Source organism: Saccostrea echinata, unplaced genomic scaffold, assembly GCF_033153115.1.
Source record: "Saccostrea echinata isolate AGI-Se365-2 ecotype Australia unplaced genomic scaffold, CSIRO_AGI_Sech_v1 ptg000010l, whole genome shotgun sequence".
Classification (NCBI taxonomy): domain Eukaryota; kingdom Metazoa; phylum Mollusca; class Bivalvia; order Ostreida; family Ostreidae; genus Saccostrea; species Saccostrea echinata.
The window spans coordinates 8,889,439-8,915,270 of record NW_026889759.1 but is presented as its reverse complement, the minus strand read 5'-3'; the positions used below and the strand labels follow the sequence as shown (position 1 = coordinate 8,915,270).

The 25,832-nt window shown below is 32.7% G+C and overlaps 3 protein-coding genes across 4 annotated transcripts; 2 read left to right on the top strand and 1 right to left on the bottom strand.

The window, feature by feature from the left end:
• Positions 1-5,047: 5,047 nt before the first annotated feature.
• Positions 5,048-11,805, bottom strand: LOC133184699 (CD151 antigen-like). Its single transcript, XM_061319770.1, has 9 exons — positions 11,724-11,805; positions 10,101-10,236; positions 9,049-9,249; positions 8,689-8,763; positions 8,017-8,136; positions 7,683-7,776; positions 7,295-7,434; positions 6,689-6,772; positions 5,048-6,523 (listed from the first exon to the last, which is right to left on the bottom strand). Exons 2-9 carry the CDS (start codon positions 10,212-10,214, stop codon positions 6,479-6,481), a joined length of 873 nt encoding a protein of 290 aa, XP_061175754.1. The 5' UTR covers positions 10,215-10,236; positions 11,724-11,805; the 3' UTR covers positions 5,048-6,478.
• A 161-nt stretch (positions 11,806-11,966) lies between these two features.
• LOC133184324 (BRCA1-associated ATM activator 1-like) lies at positions 11,967-17,810 on the top strand. Of its 2 annotated transcripts, none has more exons than XM_061319353.1 (11): positions 11,967-12,053; positions 12,279-12,429; positions 12,809-13,099; positions 13,330-13,678; positions 13,766-13,873; positions 14,094-14,232; positions 14,411-14,555; positions 15,313-15,386; positions 15,578-15,779; positions 16,652-16,821; positions 16,997-17,810. In XM_061319353.1, exons 2-11 carry the CDS (start codon positions 12,309-12,311, stop codon positions 17,669-17,671), a joined length of 2,274 nt encoding a protein of 757 aa, XP_061175337.1. In that variant the 5' UTR covers positions 11,967-12,053; positions 12,279-12,308; the 3' UTR covers positions 17,672-17,810. The 2 variants fall into 2 exon arrangements, with proteins under 2 accessions (XP_061175337.1, XP_061175336.1); XM_061319352.1 differs by having other exon boundaries at positions 11,994-12,137.
• Positions 17,811-21,162: 3,352 nt separating this feature from the next.
• Positions 21,163-23,856, top strand: LOC133184698 (exosome complex component RRP46-like). The gene is made up of 2 exons (XM_061319769.1): positions 21,163-21,270; positions 23,181-23,856. Exon 2 carries the CDS (start codon positions 23,184-23,186, stop codon positions 23,832-23,834), a length of 651 nt encoding a protein of 216 aa, XP_061175753.1. The 5' UTR covers positions 21,163-21,270; positions 23,181-23,183; the 3' UTR covers positions 23,835-23,856.
• The last annotated feature ends 1,976 nt before the right edge of the window (positions 23,857-25,832 follow it).

Below are 25,832 nucleotides of genomic sequence, written 5' to 3'. Positions count from 1 at the left end.
ATTCCTAATCATCTGATACAGTTCAAAGTGAAGAGATATACAGTCCAAGCTATAGTAACTTGGTTGTGCCAGGGAATACTGTTAGATGATTCATAAATTGTATGCATGTTTTTTTTTGTTTTTGTTTTTGTTTTTTTTAAAATCTATTGCATTTCATAGGGTAAACATATAATTAATTAAAATGCAAACGTTATTCCAAAAGATATGACAAAAATGAAATATAAAATATAATATTTTAATTAGATTGAAAAAAAGGGAAAATGTGGGTTTTTGTGCATGCAAATTAATTGGCATGTAAATGAGGTTTTCCTTTTATTTCTTTAAAAATTTATACTTCAATTTGTTGTATTTAATCGCGATTCTACGAGAACAGCGATGTCCGTCTTTGGTTTTCGCATTTATAACAGAGTACTAGATTTACCGCTTTTTGGCAGGTGATACTGCTGATCCAGTATTAAATGCGTAAATTTATTAAGGTTTTTATGTATTAATGAATTCATTTAAACTTAGAAAAGGTGCCTGAAAAGTTTGAAGAATTTCTGTGCATCGATAAAAAAGAAATCGCCAAAAAACCAAAATCCGGGACCGTCGGGAGTCGGGCATCGGGAGTCGGGAAGACTAGATTTACCGCTTGCCATTTATACTACTCGAATTGATAACGATATTTTTTCCGAGAAAATGTTTCTGGGTTTCATGGCTCCGCTAAAAAAAAAAATACACGTGCCGGAATGATACGAATGCCCTGCTGGCATCCCAATATCTAAATATGTGAAAGTCCAGTGATACTACCCCCGGCATTGAAATAGAGTTTTTGGCGTTTTTCCATTCTCTTTTAATAGTGTTTAGCTCACCTGAGCGGAAATGTTCTGATTACCCATTGTCCGTCGTCCGTCCGTCCGTCTGTAAACTTTTCACATTTTCATCTTCTCCTCAAGAACCACTGGGCCAATTTTAACCAAAATTGGCACAAAGCATCCTTGTGTATTGGGGAGTTAAAATTGTTAAAATGAAGGGTCAAGCCCCCTACAAGGCGAGATAATTATGAAAAGACAAAAATAGGAAGGGTTATTAAAAAATCTTCTCAAAAACCACGTGGCCAGAAAAGCTGAATCTTATGTGGAAGCATCCTGGGGTAGTGTAGATTCTAAATTGTTCAAATTATGACCCCCGGGTTTAGGGCGGGGCCACAATAGGGAATCCAAATTTTACATTGAAATATGTAGAATTTAAAAAAAAACTTCTCAAGAACCACTGGGCCAGAAAAGCTGAGTCTTATGTGGAAGCATCCTGGGGTAGTATAGATTCTAAATTGTTCAAATCATGACTCCCGGTGGGCAGGGCAGGGCCACAATAGGGAATCCAAGTTTTACATTGAAATATATAGGAAAAATCTTTATCTCAAAAACCACTGGGCCAGAAAAGCTGAAACTTATGCGGAAGTATTCTGATGTAGTGTAAATTCTTAATTGTTAAAATCATGACCCCCGAGAGTAGGGAGGGACCACAATAGGGAATCTAAGATTGACATTGAAATATATAGGAAAAATGTTTATTCTCAAGAAGAACTGCACCAGAAGAGCTGAAACTTATGAGGAAGCACCCTGGGGTAGTGTAGATTCTAAATTGTTCAAATCTTGACCCCCGGGGGTAGGGTGGGCCACAGTATGGAATCCAATTTTACATTAAAATACAGAAGAAAAATCTTCTTCTCAATTAAGAACCACTGTGCCAGAAAAGCTGAAACTTATGTGGAAGCATCCTGGGGTAGTGTATATTTTAAATTGTTCAAATCATGACCCCTGGGGGTAGGGCGGGGCCACAATAGATATTACAAGGGGGAAATCAGGTGAAGAACAGCAGGGCCAAAGTTACTCAGGTGAGCATTGTGGCCCATGGGCCTCTTGTTTTTTTTTTTTTGTTTTTTTTTTATTAATAATTATTATTTATTTTACTTGTCTTGAACTTTTTTCAGTGAAGAAGAAAATAAATAATCTGTCCTTTATCATTTTGAAAATAAATAATCTGTACTAGACTAGTATGAAAATAAATAATATATGACTTGAAAACTCCCCCCCCCCCCCAAAAAAAACCATCGTTGAATATCAAATTTTCAAAGTCGAAAAGGTCATTACTTTTGTAAAAATAGGTCAATCATCACAAAACTCGAATTTGATCAATTATTAAAGTCATCATAACTGCATGAGAGACATACCAATAAATATCAGTTCATTATCTACAAGCACAAGGGGGGGGGGGGGGGGGAGGGGGGAGTCCAGAAAACAGTGATTTAGAAATTTTCAGTTTAGGGGCCTTAACTGTCATAAAAATGGGACAGTCAACACAAATCTTGGAACTGATCTGCATGTCATCAATATCAAGACACAAATACCAAAATCAGCTCATTATTGCAAGCACACCAAAATAAAGTCTGGAAAACATGTAATTATTAGAAATTCAAGGTCTATGGGTCATAACTTTTGTAAAAATGGTTCAATCATCAAGAATCTCACACTTGATCTGTAAGTCAGCAATGTCAAGAAACATACCAAAAATCATCTCATATTCTACATGATTTTTGTATGTTTCTCCCATCTCATATTCTACACAGGAGCATAGCAAATTATTCTGGAAAAATAATTATGACAACATGACGGATGGAAAGGGATAATATATGCCAAGTCATTTTATGGCAGAGTCATAATTATTATTATGTGAATGATAAATGCAGGAAAATCAATGTCAAGGTCATATGAAATGGTTAAGAAAAAAAATTATGCTTGATATGTTCTTGCACACCAAACTAAGTTGTTACCGAGAATAATTACACGTAATTCTATGCTGAGTCTAGCTAATCAGCTAAGGAGCAAATGAAGCAAGTCAATTAAGACAGATGAGTGACACTGTCAACATTACCTGCTCCATATGTGCAGGACATAAAACATTGGTATTTCAGATATATATTTTTTATTATTTTTTTTTAATTAAAAAGGGATGTCTTAAAGGTATATTAAGTAAAATTCTGGTACGGCATTCCTCCTTAAGATGTAAATACTGTTCTAGAAAGTCTTCCTTGAGTTATAATAAATCAATTTGCTCAAATAACACCAATATATAATAAAAAAGATTTTTTTTTCATGATTTATTAAAACCATTAACATTTACAGATCCAACTATCACATAACTTTATAAACATATATGTTTCTGATTTTCATGTAAAACTTAACTCTCTGCAGTAAAACATCAATGAACAACAAAATAGGCTGAAGCTTAGAAGCAGGATTGAAAATATTATAAATGTAAAGATTACTTATTTAAATTTAACTAGTGAATGTTCAAATTTATTTTAAAAAAAATTATAATATACATTATAATTTAATTGTACTTACGATCTTTTTCAGTATTTTGAGCTTAAAACAAGAATTTTCAGGTGTATCCATTTTATGATTAATTATAGATAACTGATCTACCTGAGGAGAAAAAAAACTCTACAAAAATACTGCACTGGCAACTAATTATAGGTACATACTTCATATAATAACATCATTATTAAATATATTGTCAATTACATGAAATTTTAAAACAATAACATTCCTTAAGTTAAAGAAATAGTGGATAAAGCTAATTTAAGTGCTGGTATCTACTGGAATGTACATCTGTAGTAAAAAAGTAGTATGCATGGTCATACAAGAGTTGACCAAGTAACTCAAATACTAGAAAGGTCAGTAATTGCTGAGTCACCATGCAATCTGTTCAATGAATGTATAAATGTTCAATATTGAAAATATAATATACAAAATTCATCAAAAGAGATTTTGATAGTTCAGAAAAGCAAATTTTAAAATTCTACTGAACTACACTGTACTAGTGACTATTGCAGGCTACAGTGTACACAAAATACAACTCTAACAAACTGACATGTGATTCTGATTCAGATGTTTAGAAAAATTTAAATGAACAAACAAGATACAGCTATTATAAGAAGACCTGAGGGTTTTTTTTTGTAAAACATCAAATTCCACCTAGACCTTAGACTTGACAATTTTAATAGCTGATTAATAGATACTGTATCTTAATGAGACAGGATAAAAAAAATCCATACACAAGCACACACACCCTCACACACCCACACATTACAACACAATGCATAATCTTTAGAAATAAGTATTTTAAGCTTAACTTTTAAATCCCAAAAGACATAGACATGCAGACTTGTTTATATAAAAATAACATTTTTCTTGTTTCTAGTTTATAATTAAATATACATTTACATCAATTTTATTACATACATGTCACAGCATTATCATCTTTGTAACACAATTAATATTGCCCTCCATTGACAGAGTTCCTTCATGCTAACATGTAACAGCATTAGAAGCATAAAACCATACCATACAGTATAACCTGAGTATTCTTTAAAAGACAGAGAATTTCATAAATTTGAATACATACATGTATACGGAAAAAAATATTATGCGGTTTCAATTCCAAAAATATATATCACACAGTATTTGACACAATTCTGAATATAGCCTGTCAGAGTACCATAGATAAATAGGATCAGTTTCTGGGTTGTTGTTTTTTTTTCAATACTGCAAAGTTTTATATATTACACACTAGTTGATCAAGTATAAATGCTATTCCTGTTTTTCACATAACAGGCAGATCATTCCAAGCTTTGAATATTTCCATCAGATTATTACAGTCATAAAAAACAGCTATTACTATCTGATTTATACTAATCTTTAAAAAATGGCATGTAAATTCTTAATAAAAATCGATGAATTTCATTTAACATATGCCTAATTAATCATACTGGTCTAAAATAACTCAAATAATATTTGAAATCTTCTCACTGACTTAGAATCTCACAATTTGAGCATAAGAAATTAAAATCAAACTCATGCTTATTTACAAAAACAATATTAAACAAAGTATTATAAATAAATGCATGTGCATTAAGTACAGATCTGTACATTATTATATCACAATTTCTTATTAGTTACCTAGCAAAATCAAATAAGCTAAAAAAGAAAAAAAAGACATGTTTTCAAAATATGAATAAATAATTTACACAACTTTAGTTTATGAAAAAAACACAGCTATAAATTAAATACAAAGATGTAGCATAATCTCGATGAAAATATATATTTTTAAAAATTATGGATCTAAAGTTCCAAAACTTGTGGTACAATAGCAGGCATCAGAAAAGTACTTCGAGTAAATTTCTAAATTGTGGAAAATGTAAAAATAAACATTTACTGAATGGGTTCGAGGGCAACATATGTTTTGTGGGACCCCAAAACCAAATTGTTTGCCTGAGGCCATTAAACCAAAGGCAAACAGTTTGGTTCGAGGGGTCGACAAAACTCATTTTTCCTGAGAACATAGTCAATAAATGTTTTGTTATACCTTTAGTTTTTATTGTGATATATCTTTCACTGGCTTCCATGTTTGCAATAATTGATGTAAATTTTGTTTACCCACACCGCGGATTTAATCAATTCCATAACTGTCGAACACCAATGTCAGAATGCAAATAAGATATATCTGTGTGTGTGTGACATAAAAAAATGTCATAGTGGTTCAATATCTCATCAGCAGGTCCAATATCTCACTCAGTGGTCCAAAATCAATTTTTTTGGACCACTTATTGAAACATTGGAAATGCTAGACTTTTTTTTTTAGTGAAGATTTATATAGGAAACAAATTTTAAAGGTATAACATTCCTCTTGTTGCAATAATCATATTCATTTAAAATTGACAACAATGATTATTCATACTTGTACACATTTTTTATCATCTTTGTTTTTTCTCTTTAAATAACCTTATCAACACGAAATCATTGAATTGAGGATGAAAGAGGCAATGTACACTTTCTCTGCATAAAAATATTTAGCTTTTACAGAAATAAAATTTAAACTGACTACTGGTGGAATACATATACAACATGATTTACATACAGGAAAAATAAATACATATACATCTGGAAAAATAAAAAGTTCAAGATTTACATATTGGAATGTATCACTTTGTTTTTTCATTCATTTATTTATTTATTTATTTATTGGGGGGGGGGGGTTCTGGAAACCAGAATAATTTTTCTGCTGGGGGAAATAAAAGGAAATCAAATTTAAATTGTTAATGCAATATGACCATTATGAAAATAATTTACTATTGTGTACATGTATTAAGCAGATCACTACCCAACATATCTATGACCACAAGCAATTTTTAAAAACTTCCAAAATATTTCTTGTTAGGGAGTATAGTTACTGTGAAAATGATGACATTTTCTGTAATTTCAAAGTTTAAAACATCTTTGAATCAAGTGCTGTATACTATTACAAAGTGCTTAATTTTAAAAGTCTATCACAGATGGAAATAAAGAACAGGAATGTGTATAAAACAATCTTGGACTCAACTGACTGTAGTTGCCAGCAACTAACAATGCCCGAGGAAATTACTGGTACAGATGGCTCAGGTGGACCGATGGACAATTATTCCTAGAATCATCTCCACTATCTGAAATATCCCAAAACATAAATAAAATAATGAATAGAATACAAGAAAATGACAGGGAATATACAGGTAGCATAGGAGTAATTCAGCTGACAGACAAATGGGAGATCAACACTGTGGCATATTTCTCATTACAATGTGTGACCTACCAATACTTTAGTTACTCACCATGAAGACAGCGGTAACAATAGCTGCTGTACCAATGATTATTCCATTCTGCTGGATATATCCTTGAAGTTTGTCATAACATCCCTACAAACAAGATCCATGCAGTATTGTTTCCACAAAAAGTGACTTGAAAATACTTAATCAGCAAATACTGTGAAATCACTGGGGGGTTGGGGGGGTTGGGGGGTTGGGGTTGATATTCATTGTTTTCATGGTATGAACTTACCCACAAATTCATATCCTCCACAAAATGCTAAAATTTCATACTTTATTATGATGTTTCTCTTTTTATCCACATAATCAAAACCCCTCAAAGCATTAATTTTTCCTCAAACCATGAAAATTTGACTTCACCAAAATAAGTGATTTCAAAGTATAGCTCTGATTTGATTAATTTATATATGTTTGCTGTTTTCTGAGGGAAGTCTGATTATGCTATATCTTGTGCACATTCATTTCGTTCTCCTCGTTCAAGGATTATTTCACCATAGTCTTATTTTCATGGATATACTGCCAAGAAAAAATGCAAATCTAAAACTACAGTAAAAATAACACAGTACAATATCAACAAGAGAGTTATGAAGATTGATTTCTGTGTCCACTTACTGTAGTGTATAGAGTATAATTGACAGGTTTGTTCAGCACAGGTGGCTGCTGAGAAGGGGGAGCATTTGATGGCACTAGTCCTTGACATCTTTCCATGTCACTGGAGGGTTCACAGCAGCTCTTAGGCACCAGGCTTCCATCTAAACAATTATCCCAAAATTTCAATGCATTGATGAAGTAAGATATTGGATTTAAAAAAAAAATTGATTTTTAAAGTTATATATCAATAATTCTTAAAATACTGCACATGTAAATTTCATGTCTGCAAAAGAGAGGATGGAACCTCAATCCTTTACTATTGTTGATGTGTACATTAATTTTAAGACAAAACCTTTCAGTAAATTAATGGGAAACAATGTGTTGATAATGAATCTATTGTTTTCCTTACTTGAAAACTTGTCCTTGTACCAGTAACTGGAATCTCTGTAGGCATACCATGAGGTGGTACTGTTCTCGTCACCATACGGCCCACAGCACTCAAACTGAAAATATTATCAAACTCTATCAATCTTGTTTTGTTTCTGTTTGAAAAAAAATATCTCAAAGTGGTTATATTTCACCATTTTACAATTTAATAGAATACTGTGGAATAGAGATAGACTTCTGTCTTGAACATGTAGATAAAAACTCAACATCATACATGAAAATATATTTTGAACCATTTTTTGAAAGTCAAATAAATGAAGTTTTAAAGTACATTTATTACACTATCAACAACTTACAGATCTTTGAACACTGTCCCAGCTACTTGTGATAGCAGAATGTTTTTTATTCCTATCTGTGTTCACTCCATATTTATATGTGATGGCCTCTATCATTGATTTCTTGGCAGTATCTTCCAACTGCAACAAATAAATCAAAGTGATTTCTACGAATAAAAGACCTTTATAAAGAGCTTTATAATTTATTTATATACTTGATGCTGAAAGTCTTGAAACTTTTTTCTCTGGAATACATTAAGCAAGGATTCGTGAATGGATAAAATTGACAATATAATATCATATACCCTAACTAGCCTTTTTTTTCTTGACAGGTATATAATTTTAGCCTATTTTATAATTTTGGTGATTTTTAGAAATTCACCTAATAAAAAATTGCCATGCTAGAGCATAAGATATGTACACCAGTATTTGTTTTGTGGGCTGTATCTTTTCATGAATTTCATTTGCTTTTCACACACATGAAGATTTGAAAACAATATTTTAAACCTGGACTATTTAATCATTATCAATATTTATTTTTGTTGTTAGCATATTGATTAGATCATTTACAATCTAGAAATTGAGTAAAAAAAAAAAATCAACATCATTCATTACTACCACTACATTTCTACATGCATATATTACAAGTTTCTCATTGATGCTGTTTTGATATTGCACTCTGTGCATACTTACCTCTGATATGAAAATATAACCCAAAACCCCTGCTACCAGTAATGTTATTGAGAGGAAAGCTAGGATTCCAAGGTGCTTAAATAAAAACAAATATCATTTTAATAATTCTGTGTCAGGAAAATAATTTCCTTCCAAAATATTAACAGCAAAATCTGATCACTATGACAACCATTTATGTCTTCCTTCTATTTTTTTCCCAATATTTCCAATCCTTTAAATACCCAATCCATATTAAATAAAAATTGTGACTTTCTTATTCAACTGTCATCAATGTCAAAACATACATTGACAGGAACACATAAAACAACACATTTTTATGAAATCTTTAGAAAAATTAACCAAAGTGCACTTGTGACTTACCAGTCCCAGCATGCACTTATTCTTACAGAGAACCCCACAAAGTCCAAGCGTAGACACGAGAATAGCCCCTGCCCCTGCTGACAGCATCATAAGCGAGTCCACCTGGTACATCCCCTCTCCCAAGAGACCAGACACCACCCTACTTCCATACTCTGCCTCCAGTGTAAAAATCCCAACAACAAAAGTTGTCAAGGAAGCCACCTATAAATGATTATTCATGACTTATCAGCTGCCAATCCTTACAATTTTGGTGCAAGGCTTACAATGGATTGAGTGTCTAAAATGTGCCTTTCAATTTTTCTATTGATTCTTCCAATTTCTTTTTTTCTCCTTCAAAAGTTTAAAATACTGGAATTTCCATAGCTGTCTACTTTCAGTTTTCACTATAATACAAAAGAAAAAGTCCTTACAACACTTGCTTGTATTGTTATTGTCCATTTTCATGCCATATAAATCATTTTAAAGTAAAGAAAATGGAAAAATCATTTACAAAAAATCTCCAGTGACTAAGTGGCCCCAGACTTCTACCTTACAATTTTTCATTTCATTATGTTGGCAGCTCTGATAGTATAATCAAAATGAAAATATTAAACGTGAAATAAAATTATAGAACCCATTAATTAAAATAAAACATAACCCCCCCCCCCCCCCCCCCCCCCCCCCCCCCGTAAATGTATTATATTTAGTGTGTACGATATTTGGCAGAAATTGATTTTTGAACAAGTTAGCATAGATTTGATTTAGCACATTTCTTAATGTTCTTATTTTTGGATATATGTGCTAGGCATTTAGCATTGTATTTAAATTAGTGGAAACTGCTCTCTGCCAAAGGCGCTAAAAAGAATACCCAGCCAAATGTAATACATTTAAAGTATTTATTAACAACTTAATAAACCCCATTAATTTTATCCTAGCTATTACTTTAAAGATTTAAAAACCAAGGAAAAAATTAACATCTGTTGGTAAACATTATCATTATTCTGAATTAATACAGTTATACTGATCATTTTTGTCTTAATTAAAGAGATGTAAATCATTACTCTAACACCTACCATTACAGCCACCAGCATAAAAACCAAGGCATATCTGGCCACTGACTTCACCGTTAACCTGTGGTGTTTTTCTTTCAGTACTCCCAAGTCATCTTCTGATGTACTGAATGACATGATGGCAGCTGTAAAGCCAAACCTATTCAATAAAGTAAAATTTGATAAGATAAAATTAAATTAAATTTTTAAACAGAGACAAGCTACCAACTGAAAAGTTGATGTTACAGGGCTTTATATAATCTAATTTTGCAAATTCTATAGTCATTATAATGACTCGAGAACTGTGAAATGTTTCAATTTACCTTATATAGAGTTTCTGGGATTGTTAAAATGCCACCTTGTCTTAATTGGTCATGTTTGTGGTTGCTATGCAATATGCACCATTGTTATTTGTGAAGAGGAAAGTGAGTTTGGAAACAGTTCTACATGGACTCGTAAATATTTGTGCTTAAACTAATTTTTCCCTAAGAACCCGCCAAATTTACCGCTTCAATTGATAGAAATGCTGCATAGAAATTAAAAAAATAAAAAATAATTGTAGTAAGGTCCACAAAGACTTTGTTGATAAACATCAGCCCTTAGCCTGTTAAAATTTGTCTAGAACTACATGTAGCCTTTTACCTTGAAATAAAGGGAAACCAAAGTGTAAACTTCTCATTCGTTTAGATAGCTGCATAACTGTAGCTCTCCAAAAAAAAATGACAGACAGGAGAGCTACAGTGCCACCCATAGAAAAAACCGCATATTTATTGCGCATAAAAAGTTGCACTCGGTTCTGGATTTTTTTCTCCAAATTCTTACCTCAACTGCACAAAAGCTCGATTTCAAAAAATTCCATAGACCTCTATCAACTACTCTTGAAGTTAAAATCTTTACAAAGCGCGTTTGGCTTAATTGTCTAGCCACCCAAAATGGCAGTACATGTATTAACAAGGGAAATTTTGGATGGTCTTAATTTCAGGCCCAGGAGGGCTATTAACAATGGTTATAGGAAATGTTTTGATGTGAGAATAGTGCAAAAATGTGTTAGGAACACACAGTCAGTAATATTTAGAGATTGCAGTTTAAAAATACGGAGAAATAAATCGAGAAACAGCGCAATTTTTTGTGCACAATAAATATACAGTTTTCTCTATGGGTGGCACTGTAGCTCTCCGGTCTGTCAATTTTTTTTCTACAGTTCTGCAGCTATCTTTTAGAGTGATATTCATACATCAGTATTTACATATATTATACCTATACTTCAATTTCCTAAACAAGGATACCCCCAAAACTTAAAGATGAAGTTTTCAAGTAAATGCTGTATATTTAAATATTAAAAGTGAAAACACACCTTGTTCCTCTCAACAACATAAGAACATACCAACCTGACTACCTTCAGTTATTTTCAAAGTAATTTTGATTTGCTTTATTTGATATTGTACTGTAAAGCATATTTACATGTACTATCATAATCACGTATACTCGTTTGTTTATATATCCAACGTAGCATATTATTATTAATCAATTTAATGAGAATTAATGAGGCAGCCAGTGCAGTGCTAACCAAACAGCCTACTGAAGTACCCAACAGGTTAACAGGTTTCTTGGACGTACAGTTATATAGATTGTGACTACAATTCTTACCGAGTTATTTCCTAGGATTAAGGAAGCAGCAGTTGATCAGAAAATGTTTACATTCTTGTCAATACCTCAACTTGCCTTGCGGATCCAAAGACGCTTTTCCGATTGGTGGCGCTTCAGTAGTTAAGTAATTCTTACCTTTAGTCTTTCGATTTATATCCTCCAAACTTCGAACCCGATGTTTATTGTTAAGCATGTGGGATACTGAGTTACGTACCTAGAGTGAAGACTAGTGTTTTAATTAACTGCGGATTATCTGTCCTATTCGTCAAGATCAGCATCCCCATGCCAATGATTTTTTTTCAACTTTTATTGAATTTGAATTCGTCGTTGGTTAGTAGTAAAAGTTTTCCTCTCTGGAGAGAGAGGGAGAGAGAGAGAGAGAGCATTTTTAGAAGATAACAGCTGAATAAAAAGGTTCTCCTTTTTAAAATTTGGTGTTTTATGGTAATGTCAATGAATAATAATTATGGGAATATGTAAATCTCTGTTCTTAAGATGATGTCTTGCAGACCTGGTTTTAAGTTCCTCATGTTTTTGATGTTTTTTTTTCTTCAGCTTTTCAGTGCATTATCCAAGTGACTAAACATGGCAGAAACAGAGTATTGTAAGAAACTTCAACAAGCTTTAGAATTCCTTCAGACAACAAAGTGTCAGATTCATGATGACACATTATATCAAAAGCTGCTTGATGATTTGAGTGAAAAAGGTACAAAAAAATAATTACTCTACATGTGGGTTCAAAAGGAATTGAATGGATATTCCATTATATTCTTTTAATTATGAGATGATTAAATGTTTCATTTATTTGACAATAGAATATACATTTTTTTCTCTTTGATTCAGTACATTTTCTCTCTTATTTAACCTTATTGATAATTGATCAATCTCTGTACAAATTGTCGTCTACTGTAAACAACAAACTTGAGTCAATTTATAGTAAACAAACTGGTCATATCAGCAAGATTTAAACATTTCATTCCAAAAGTTGAATTATCTTTTGATCTGCTGATAATGATGTGCATGCATATATATAATGTTTGTGCTGATTGAAATATTTATTTTTTTTTTTTTATTTATCGTTATAGTGATCAGTGCAGAGTTTGCAGAGAAATGTGGAGTGATCAGTTTTATACAGGCTACAGGAAAAACCCCTGATGTCAGACCAGACACTCTGGTTTTTGCTGTACAATTGATAGGAAGGCTGGTTTCTAAGATCAAGTTTTCATTGGTTCATCTGAACATTATATCATCATTGATTGAGACTATTTTATCAAATAAATGGATGGAGAATCTTTCTGTCTCTTGTGCACTGCTCAAAACATTGACAATCATTCTCCGTAGTGCCAAGGATATCTGTGCAAATATAAATCTTAAAGGTAAGTTAGAAAAACGAAAAGATATTCACTTGTTCTTTGTAAGAATAAATAAAGGAAATTGTAGTAGTCAAGGCGCACATGAGCAATTCCAATTTTGAGCAGATAGAGCATATTGAAATTACCGTATGTCTATGTATCTTGATTTATTTTTTTTTCTTCACAATTTCATGCCCCTTTATGTAAGAAAATAAAAGTTAACATTTAGATAATATCACAATCTTCTATTTCAGAAATATTTATGAAGTCATTTGATGTACTGAGGGAAGAGAGGAGTATTTTTCTGTCAAGAGCTGCATCAGATTTTATTAATTCTGTGTTTACTAGTGATATGGCTGAATCAGAAGAGGCAAAATGCCTTCTCAAGGAACTCCAGGCCACTATTGTAGACTTGAAAACTAAAGACTGCCAAAGAGTTCTCTCCCCTTCAGTGATGTGTTCCTTAAGAGTACTAGAGAGAGTGCCGTGTTATTTTAGTGAATGCTTTGATGAGATTTTTGATCCCTTGATTTGGTTAATGAAGAATGGAAATACACAGGCTGTTACAACTGCCACAAGATGTATTTGTAGATTATCTGAAAGGTAGGATAACTCTGTGAGGTATTGCTTAAGATTTCGGAATGATTAATGATGACTCTAATTTCATTATATATTTTTATTTCTTGATAGTCGAAGTGAAATGGAGGTTGTTAGAGTAAAATCTCAAATATCACCGTTATTGAACATGCTTGACAGTGTTAGATGTCTTCATATTGCCAAGATCCTCTATCCTGTCAAGTAAGTATTACTCCTCTGGACTAAACCCATTACTGTTTATTAATTGAATTAAAATTTACATTAAAAAGATACATGATTCACTTGAAATGAGACACTAAGCTTTTTTTTTTTTTTTTTTTTTTTTTTGCATTTACTATACACATACTGTATTTACTTAATGTTTTGTTGCTACAGAAAAGTTTAGAGATTGTATTAAAATTGCTGTTAATTTGCTTTGCAGTCTCATAGAAAAAAGAGATTTGGAAGACTTAATAGTAAGACCATTACAGCTAGACAACTTAAAACAACCATCTTCCCCTTCCCCTTGCCTCTCTGCTATATGTCAGAGTCTTACAGTTATCAATGAATGTAATATACATGTGAGTTTCTTGAACTAGTGAAGCCTTTTATGGATTTTTTTTTTCCATCTAGATTGTAAATAACAATTGAGCACTAATAATTTGAAAAATCTGAAAAAAATCAAACTTTTTAATATAGAGTAAATGTAGATCTCTATTGTATTATCTTAAAATTAGTATCCATGTTCGACTCTTGCAGAATCCGGAGATCTGTAATCAGGTTTATAAAGTCTTGAGGATGACGGCTGACGGACAAGAGGAGATCATTGATACATTTTTCTCTCAAAATCTAATCTCTTGGAAGACTAAAATACAAATCAGATGTTTAGAGTATTTAGAATCTTGTAAGTGTAAAGCTCAGCAGTTAGAGCTGGAAAATATTAGCTCACCTGAGCCAATAGGGCTCAAGTTAGCTTTTCTGATCAAAGTTTGTACTACATCTGTTTGTTATCTTATTGGTGTGACAGATTATCAAAATTTTAACTACTTCTCCAGAACAATGGGACCATATTAAATGAACTTATTAAAAAGTACATCTTGGGTAAGGAAATTTCAAATTCATTATTCAAATTAAGAGGGATAGGATGAATAAGAATAAAAAATATTCTAAATCTTCCCAAGGTGAGCAGAAAAACATTACATCAAATATAATATGCAAATTATTCCGATCTAGTGATCATTTAAGTTTGTTTAAATAACTGTGCCTGGGATTAGTTTAGAGCTACCAACTTGGGTCAAAGTTTTGCATAGTAATGTAGAAGTAAAAATCTTTTTCAAGAGCAAAAGACCACTTTTAATAGAATTAATATGCAAGCATCCCCATGTAGTGCATATACATGTATATTCAAGATTGTTTTTAGAAATCATGGTCAATTTACACCAAAGCCAGAATGATCAAGCCACAAAAAGATAAAGTTTACTTAGAAATGTAAGAATGTTTCAAAAAGATTTTCAAGAACAGCAGCACCACTATGAGTCAAATTAATATGTATAGGTATCCCCACGAAGTGTTGATTTATGTTTGTTCTAATCATGTACCTTATGATTTTGTCAATGCATCATTTAACTTATAGAAGTTATGTCAGTGATTTCCTTTTTCAGATGTCTGTGAGGAGTTGATTCCCTTTGCATTCTCTGTCATCAGTAACATTACTGCTTCTTCAACAGACCACACAGTAAGTTCTCAACACAGAATTTAGACACATCATTTCACATCCAAAGGATATCTTTTTTCGAAGCATGCAACAAGTTAAATCAGTACATGTAATAAACTTTTCTTTAATATGCATATCCATTTTTATCATAGAATAATATTGATGTTGAGAAATGGTTTTTAACATGCATTGTCATGTAAACATTTTTACAGATATACAGGAAATGCCTTGACTGTCTATGTATACTGCTGCCTTGGATTTTGTCTAGTTCTCGTCATTCCTCAGACACGTCTACAGTTACTTCAGATCTTTGTAAGATACGGGACTCAGTCCAGAAGAATTTCTGTAGTATGGACTGGGAATTCAGGGACACTAGCTGTGAATTTGTGAAGAAGCTTCTGGAAAAGAACAAAGGTAATATCACTGTATGTAAAAATTTAACATGTCAGTACATTTAGGCTACCGATGCATACATGTTTCATTATCTTTAATTTTTGCAGTATGCTGTTACAGTTTCTTATACATGTAAATGCCAATTTAATCCTGCTGTAATTCAGTCAATAAAAATCTTGGTAGTATTTTATTCAGTATATTGTGTAATGTTTTTGGGGCAGATTGTGAAGCAAAACCTGGTCTATGGACAGTGTTTGATTATTGTGGATGACCTTGAACAAATATTTTCTGGTAACTTCACAAGATTATTTGTCACTGTCACATTTGGAATTGACCTAGACCTTGAAATTTGTAAAAATGAACATATGTCTCTTTTGAGGATGACTGTTTGTCATCTAACTTAGCTTGTTGATAAGACATGCTGAAATATTTGGATGTTTTCAATACCATATCGAAACATGCGGAGTTGAATATGTCCTTGACCCATGAACCTGGGTGGTAAATAACTCAAAATAGTTCAACTGTTTTTGCGTGACCCATTATGATTGTTCTCTTTTAACTTCATTAGTGGTAAATCATGCTTTCAGTTCCACTCTAGAAATTGACTTTGAAATTTATTTATGATCACAGCATACAGTCACCTGTGTGTATAAAAATCAGGACATAAAATGTAGAATACAACCTTAATTATTGACTTTTACCTTCAAAGGAGTGTGTTAATGAATTCTAGGGGCCTGTATCTGCCTTAAGTTTCTTTGTTTTAATTCTTTGGTATGCACATTATTCCACATAGGCCATTGCAGTTAAGGTTGAAATATACATGAATATGTATTATGCATTGAATCTGACTATTCTGTATTTATTTTAATGGTTTCTGGTTTCTTCACTTTTAGAAAGTCAGGTTATGATGAGTTGGATTCTGGACTCTAGATTCCTTGTGTTTGCATATCAAGCTGTAAGTGATGGGGAGAGTTATGTAAGAGCTACTGGTCTCAGTACTCTACAGACTGTTCTTACGTCCACCCATGTTACAAGTCTGCTACAGGACATAGGCAGTTCAATTGTAAGTGATAGTTTCTAATGTTTAAAAATGTGCTTTAATTTGTGTATTTCTTTCATGAGGAGTAATTAAAAAAAATAAGTTCTACAAACAATGTATGAAAGTAGAGATTTTCAAGTTCATTGTAAAGGAGCTGCATTTTTACATAATGTAAAGTTAAACTCTTTCTTTGTTTCAGGATGAGGTTATTTCTGGGGTATTAGACATCTGTAACACAGACAGTGAGGCCTTTCCAAGGAGGAGTGCAGTGACCCTTCTGTCACACTGCTGGGGGACCCTCCTAGAACAATTACAGCCAGACACCATACAAAATATCACCCAGAGTTTCTCTCTCTCATTGCCTTCAGACTTTGACTGGGAGGTCAAACTAAAAGTGGTAGATTTCTGGTGTATAATCTTGAAAAATGTCTTTGCAGCAGACATAACAACTTCAAGCAGAACAGTGGTATTTTCAGGATGCTTAAAATGTGGACGGGGAAAAAAGAGGGATCCCTCTTCTGTTGCCACTGCTGTTGATGTACTCCTGAAGCTGTCTTGTGATTATGACCCTAGTGTGAGTAAGAAAACTCACCAGGAATTACATTGGATCAGTGAACACTTGGAGAGACTTATTGTACTTGAAAATCCACTGACAAATGGACACGGGGATACAGGCAGCTTTTGGTGCTCTTGCTGTAGCAGTTTGGTTCAAGAAATATATGATAAAATAAAAGAAAGCAAAGAAAAATATGATATGGAATCAAAATTTATCACTGAATATGACTATAATTCTCTGTCCTTGTTGGATGATATTTTGTCTTTGGACAAAGGTCAAGAAGAAGAGGATGAAGAGAATGTCATTGACTGTTATTAAGATTATCCCTCTTGTAGCAACATTTGTAATAAAACAGGATTCCATGGTTTGTTGTCTGTGGACAATATACACTACAATGTGTAATGTTATGTTTTTTCCCCCTAAAGCAGCAGTTTAAACCAAGAAAATATATTATGAAGGGAACACAAGAAAAGTTTTAAATTTTATAAATAGTTTTTTTTTTTTTTTCTGTATTGGAAAAAATCCTCAAGAAAGGCAAACTATATGTATATGATTAGCATTTCATCATCATAATTACCGGGTATTTAGTTACAATGTATAAAATCAAGACTGCATAATCATTGCCATTATAAGTGGCCAGTGTAGATTACAGATTGGGTCTTTATTAATTAGTTTTAAGTAAAAATTGGGGGGGGGGGGGGTGTGTGCAATACTATGAAAAAAGGGGACATTTCATTAAATTTAGATGCAGATATTTCCAATTAGATTCAGGGTCATATCCTGTCTTGTCAAAAATCATGATTACGGTTTCTTATTGTCTGTGGGCCCAGAAAACATTACACACCTCTAATCCTTTTGGCCTTGACTTTAATGCTCAATTGGTCTTTGTTCACTGCAATAAGATTCCTTCTCATCTTGTTATTGATACTATAATCTGCAGATGATGGCCACATTTACCATGGTTAACATTATGCTTTGGGATTACCCGTAGACACCATTAAGTTTTACATATCCGATCCCTGTGGTTTACCTTTTATCAAGATGTAGTAGTTTTTTAAATATATATATACCTATAAATTAAGGGACAATCTCGTGTAGTAGTTTGGACTATATGAAATGTGGACAACAGACTTACAGGATAGCTCAATGGTATATAGAGCACCTGATGAGTTCTGAATTCCTAGTCCAGAAATATACACTGTATTTTCAATATGTCAATACTACGGAAGCGTATTAGGGCCGCAGCAGTATCTTTTATTAATTTGTTTTAACAAATTACTAATTTGTTTTAACAGATTACTAATTTGTTATAACAGATTACTAATTTGTTATAACAAATTACTAATTTGTTATAACAAATTATCAATTTGTTAAAACAGATTACTAATTTGTTATAACAGATTACTAATTTGATATAACAGATTACTAATTTGATATAACAAATTAATAATTTGTTATAACAAATTATTAATTTGTTATAACATTATTAATTTGTTATAACAAATTGGTAATTTGTTATAACAAATTAATAATTTTGATAAAGTGAAAGTGTATACAGATCTATGGAAGCCAGATGAGATCAGAAATTTTTTTATAAGTTGGATTTGTGAAAATAATAAATGTACAAGCTCTGCAGCTACAGCTTTTGACCAATATGTTAATCTGGATTTACATCTTTTTCACTGTCAAACATTATTGTTATAAAGATACAATGCATCAAATTCTTTGGTTCCTATTTACTTATTCTTAGGAGCTCTATTTGAATTTTGTCCTCCTCCCCCACCAGGGCTCCGTCCTTGACTCCCATTTACCAGGTCATTGCATCCCCGTTCGTATGCCGGGAAAAAATATCTTATCAAAGACATGTTATTTGGAGAGGGAATTTTTCCCACCCTGAATCAACATGTTCATTATAATATGTTTTTTTCAATGTGTCTTTTATTTTATTTCATTTTACCCCCCCCCCTCCCTCTCTCTCTCGATTCATTCTATACATGTACCAAATGATTTATGCCTACTGTTCAATCCAGTTTATGTATCATGAATAAAATATATTTTAAACTAAACCGCCGTTCCTAATGCATAAACCTGAATCTGCTCCTCTGGTGAACCTCCTTGGCCCCAATTTATGCTGGGGGCAATAAAGGCAACATTGATAAAAAATGAATTTGTAGATAAATTATCATAGAAAAATTGATAAACACTCTGTAATAACCTTTTCTGAAAAACGAAAATAAACAATATTCTTGAGTGGGTAGTACTTCGTAAAATTTGAATTTAGATACCTTGTGAAATTTTTTCATGTATGTATGTAATTTTTATAATCAAAATACGTGCCTTTTGGAAAAGCCCTCGAAGTCCCACTAAAGCCTTCATAACTTATTATTGGCTGAAAACTTTGACAGTTGTTTCTTCAAATTCATTTGTAATTTGTATCCTGGTTGTCTCATATAGGACTACTCATATATTTTACAAGAAATCGTTAAGCAATATAATTTGTTATAACAATACACACAAAATATTACACATGTGTAAAGAAGGAAAAAAATAGGTCTTCTCCCCTTTTGACCCTGTGTTGACATTGAAAAAAGTGTTGATTTGAATGGACGACGTTGAAGTCATATTTAATTGTCCGGAACTTCGAATTTTTCTCGAAGGATCCAACATTCTGTATTTCTTCTACATAATCCCTGGGATGCAGCTATTCTTTTAATTGTCTAACAGAGAAATCTATTCCAAGGAACTGACTCAAAAAAAAAAAAAAAAAAAAAAAAAAAACAAACAAACAAACAACAACAAAACAAAACAAAACTTTAAAAAAAAAACTGCAATTAAACAAAAATTAAAGTGCTTTAATCTAAGTTGCTAATTCATCTAAATCCACATTAACATATTGATCAAAAGCTCTCCAAAGCTTATGCTTAACGTGTTCATAAACCCGATTTAAAATAAGATTTCTGATCTGATCTGGCTTCCATAGATCTGTATTCACCTTCATATTTTGTAAAAAAAAAAAAAAAATAATTTTTTAAATCAAATTACTAATATGTTATAACAAATTACTAATTTGTTATATCAAATTGATAATTTGTTATATCAAATTTAATTTAGTAATTTGTTATAACAAATTAGTAAATTGATAATCTGTTATAACAAATTAGTAATCTGTTTTAACAAATTGATAATTTGTTATAACAAATTGATAATTTGTTATAACAAATTAGTAATTTGTTATAACAGATTAATAATTTGTTATAACAAATTGATAATTTGTTATAACAAATTGATAATTTGTTATAACAAATTAGTAATTTGTTATAACAAATAAATAATCTGTTATATCAAATTAGTAATTTGTTTTAACAAATTGATAATTTATTATAACAAATTGATAATTGTTATAACAAATTAGTAATTTGTTAAAACAAATTAATAAAAGATACTGCTGCGGCCCTATTACGCTTCCGTACAATACAGTGTTTATTTTATGTCCATGTGTTCCTCCTTTCCTACTGTATTTTTAAACTTCAAAAAATCTGAAATAATATCAGCTATCAGAATTTAGGTATGATATGGTATATGTACTTTTGATGTTATCATGTCCAAAGGTAGATGGAAGGGGGGTGGGATGGGGTGGGGCAGGTGCCTTTGACCACTGAAACATGTTAAAATGTGATATATTAAACATTTGGAAAAACAGTACAGTTTTTTAAAAAAAAATTTAAAATATTTTATTCTATTTGGGGGGGGGGGGGGGGGGGGGGGTAATAAAGTGATACGAGTAAACTCGGTATGACTTGCTTAATTCCGAACATCCCGCAAAATACCATGTGAAGATAGATTTGCCGATTTTATTCAAAATTTCACACTTTTGAAAGCATACATACGAAAATATATGACAGAGGGTTTACTCTGATGTAAGTATATCGTATGAAATTATCAGAATATTCTCAGTTGTACGTGAACAGGATTAAGTGTGAGTAATAACTAAAGCTGGCCCGTGTTGCACGTTACGAAGTATTTAAAAAGCTAGAGAAAAAAATATTATATATGGAAAGTCAGATTAGCTTTTCTCAAGTCCTTTTCACATGTTTGCCTGTCATCTATTAAAAAGTATTTAATCCATTGAAGTCGAAAATTAGTAAAATTATTTTTGGTAGTACTACCTGGTAGAAAAACCTAGGATGGGTCAGGATTTTGCAATGTGCATGGTTCATTTTTAAGAAAAGCTGGGCATTAATTTTCTCATACAAGTCGCATGATAATGCAATTGTCGCATTGAAGTTGTAAATAATCATCAGGTTATGTTTACATCCATTGAATATTTTTTCCTGTATTCCGATCTTTTTAAACTATGAAAACTATAGACTGTTTCACAATAACTGCGGTACTGCTCTTTTGCAGGGCATATTAATATATTTTGGGAAATTTGACATAATAGCAATTGTTTGATAAATGTTGTGTAATTATCTGCCAACTAAAATGTCAAATTGTCTTGTTTGCCCTGCAAAAGAGCAGTACCACAGTTATTGTGAAAGGGCTAAATATTATCATTTTAATAACAGCATGACAGTTTGCTTGATGGGACTTGCTAAAATTTTGTATGCTTATTGTCATATTACTCATCGACTGGATGTTTGATGTCAATGAAATCAATACTAATTTGCATATGAAACTCAGAATACAACAATACCCTGATAACACTGGCCAGTCATGTTGAATTATTGTTTACAAGTACGGCATTTGTAGTCAGCAGCAACAGGTGGTCAGTCAAAGTCCGTTTTCTGCCCTAAAAAAGCATGACTGTGTCATATTTGTTGTGATTTGACCGGATGGAGATTTAAATACGTAAAGAAATTTATAAGGTTTTATAAGAAAATTTATATAAGAAATTTAAAGAATGGAATTAGTAAGGCTACTCTGCTACTGTTGTACTATATAGCTATCGATATCGTCATTATAGGAAGTAAAACTTGCTTTGTCTGTCCACATGCAATTGTTGCTTACTGCCTACTAGTGAACAATCATTCAATGCGATTGGTCAGTATTGTCACTGCTATTGCTGGTTTCTGTGTTTCATATGCAAAATAGTATTGATTTCATTGAAATCAAACATCCAATCGATGAGTAATATGATAATCAATATACAAAATTTTAGCACGCCCCATCAAGGAAACTGCCACGCTGTTAGTAAAACAATAACAGTTGTTGATCAATAAACTCTATGACTTCTTAACTAGTTAGATCCTGTTTTTAAAAGAAAGAGTCAAATGTCAACTGATTCATGGCTCTTCCACCAATGTAACACATGCATCAGTATCTTCTGTGTAATATGTATCACTGTGTATAGCATCTTCAGGATGTCAAGGTTTTGTGGTATCGTTCCTCTGAACAAACCCTTGACAAAAGTTGCTATTTAAAAGTTGGGCTAGAAAGCTATTCCTGAGCTAGGACTGGGAACAAATCAGAAAATAGCCTTTATAGTAGGTAAGTTTTGTAAACAAATATGACTTGTCTTTCAATGGAAAGTGGCAATATTGTAGGATTTGTGACTAGTTACTACAAATAAAATGTCAGAGAATAATTTTTGGAAGATCCTTCTCCTTACAATCACAGAAGATGTGCTATGGCTTTGAGCCACTTGAAAATGATGAATTTGAAAGATATATTCTCATTGGTTGGTTTATAAATAACCATTATGTGTAACCACAAGCCCAACTTTTAAATAGGGATTTTTTGTCAAGGGTTTGAGAAGAGGAACAGCATCACAAAAACCTTGACATTGTGAGGATGTGTATTTAGTTCTTTCGACAATTGTTAATTGTAGAGAATGGCAAATGAGATCAACAAGTTAAGAGAGTTGTCATGTACTCTGGGAGATTTATCTCGTCCTGATGGAGATTCAACATTTTCTCTTGGAGATACCTGTGTTACCACAGCTGTGTATGGACCTGGAGAGGTAAAGATTGCCAAAGAACTTCTAGACAGAGCTACAATAGAAGTAGTATACAAACCTAAATCAGGATTGCCAGGCTGTGCAGAAAAGTTGTTAGAGAGGACAATCAGGAACTCTTGTGAAACTGTCATTCTTGGAAACCTGCATCCTAGGTCATTGATTTCTATAACCGTACAAGAGATCCAAAACCGGGGCTCTCTTTTTGCGTGTTGTATAAACAGTACCTGCATGGCTCTGTTAGATGCAGGTGTTAGTATGAGGTATCTTATGGCAGCAGTCACTTGTGCAATAAATGACAAGGGGGACATTTTCATGGACCCTGACACCTTACAAGAACAGAGTGCTGTTGCTGTGTTGACATTTGTATTTGAAAATTGTGATTATGGAATAATTACAGTCAATGCAAAGGGTAGCTACACACTTGATCAGTTTCAGCAGTGTTTGTCAAAATGTAAAGAGGCAAGTAAATCTGTGTTCCAGTTTTTCAAAGACTCTTTGTGTAAAAAGTTATCTAAGAATGATTGAAGCAATAAATGTAAAAACTAAAGTCTTCACTGGTGTCACATTTATGTAAATCTTGCAATCTTGGAGGTACTTATAACTTCTTTCCTTTACTGACGAAATATACTTTTCAGGCTCAGAGAAAGAGAGTTTTTTTCTCTCCAAATTATTGGTGTCTGAAAATTAAACTACATGTAGATGATTGTTAATAATTATGTAACTCACTCACTTAACTGGTATCCTTTTTCATCCTTTTTTATCTGGCATATGCCCATCATGTAGATTTTAGAATCAAAAGATGTAGAAAAGAAGTGTATTTCATTTCAATGGGGGGATGGGGGTGGGGCATCACCATAGTATGCAGCAACAAACACAAAAATTTTCAACATTGAACATCGTTTTGACTCATCTAGGACATTCTCTTTTAACACCAGAACGTTTCTATCTAAAATGCATCGACGATACGATGAAACATAAAAAAAGTGAAAAATAAAGCATAAGGAATAAGGGCCTGTTGGTTTTTTTAAGCTCTTCCTCCAACTTACAGCTGCATTATTAGTCCCCTACCGGTGAAACCGGAGGGGACTATAGGTTTCCTCTGAGTCTGTCCGTCCGTCTGTCTGTCTGTCTGTCTGTCCGTCCCTCTGTCTGTCTGTCAGTCTGTCTGTCCAACTTGGTTTTCCGCACTTTTTTCCTAAACGCTTGCAGATATTGAGCTGATATTTGGTATGTGAGTGTATCTTGATGAGTTACAGATCGAGTTTGCATTTCGTTCCGCTTCATTGATTTTTGACGGAATTACGGCCTTTTCAATTTTTACGGGTTTTCCGCAATTTTCTTCTAAACGCTTGTAGATATTGAGCTGATTTTTGGTATGTGGCTTTACCTTGGTAAAATAGTTATAGATCAAGTTTGCATTTCGTTTCGCTTCATTAATTTCTGACGAAATTATGGCATTTTCAATTCTTAACGGGAACCAGATTACACTTGCCGGTAGGGGACTAGTATTGCTAATGCAATACTCTCAGAATGCTTGTTAGTCTTAAGAATCACTTTTTGTCCGTAGAGATATGAATGAAAATACTTTAATCCTTTTACCACAGCTAACAACTCTTTCCTAGTCACACAATATGACATTTTGTGTTTGTTCGGTGCTTTGGTCATGTAGGCTATAACATGTTTTCTGTCATCAACTTTAGGTACATGGAATAATGGCAATCAAACTTTTCTAAAATTTAAACTTTTTGAGAAGTCTTGACTACCGTTCCTTAAAATATTGTGTCGATCCAGGTCTGGTTTCAAGTTAAAACAAAATTAAATATTCTATGTCGTTTTTGTGCTGCTAAGAAAGGAATGAAAAAAACTTCGTGGATAGTTTAATTGTGGTGTCCCAATTCTAATATGTGTGTCGGTAATGTTTCACCCCTTCGTCTTGTCAAGGTATTCTTGAAAAAAAAAGACGGATTTCTCGGAGCTCAACATGCTTATGTCCATTCAAATTCATGATAAACGATTAATACAGCTTAGAGCCAGATTTTATGTAGCATTGTATATTTGACTCTGAAGATTTAATATGAAATCAAATAATTCACATATCAACATCTTTATTTAAACTACATAGCCAAAGGCGGATCCAGCGCCGGGCGTCCCCCCCCCCCCCCCGTTTGAATTTTTTGTATGTAGCACTTATATGTTCATTATCCTAAAATCAAGGAAAAACACCTCTTATTTGTAAGAAATCGTCAGCTTCCGGGGGCTGCCCCTGGATCCCCATCAGGGCTTTGCCCTGGACCCACTGGGGGCTTTAATACAGCTTCCAGACCCCCTGCCTTCCACTGCGCCCCCCCCCCCCTCCCGTTATGAAATTCCTCGATCCGCCACTGATAGCTGATACAATACATTGCCAAAGTAAATACATAAATGGAATATACGGCATATAATTATCATGTATGATTTCCATGTGGCTATTTTTATATTTCAATTGTATACCCTTTCAGAATGGAAAAAAAAATTAATTACTCT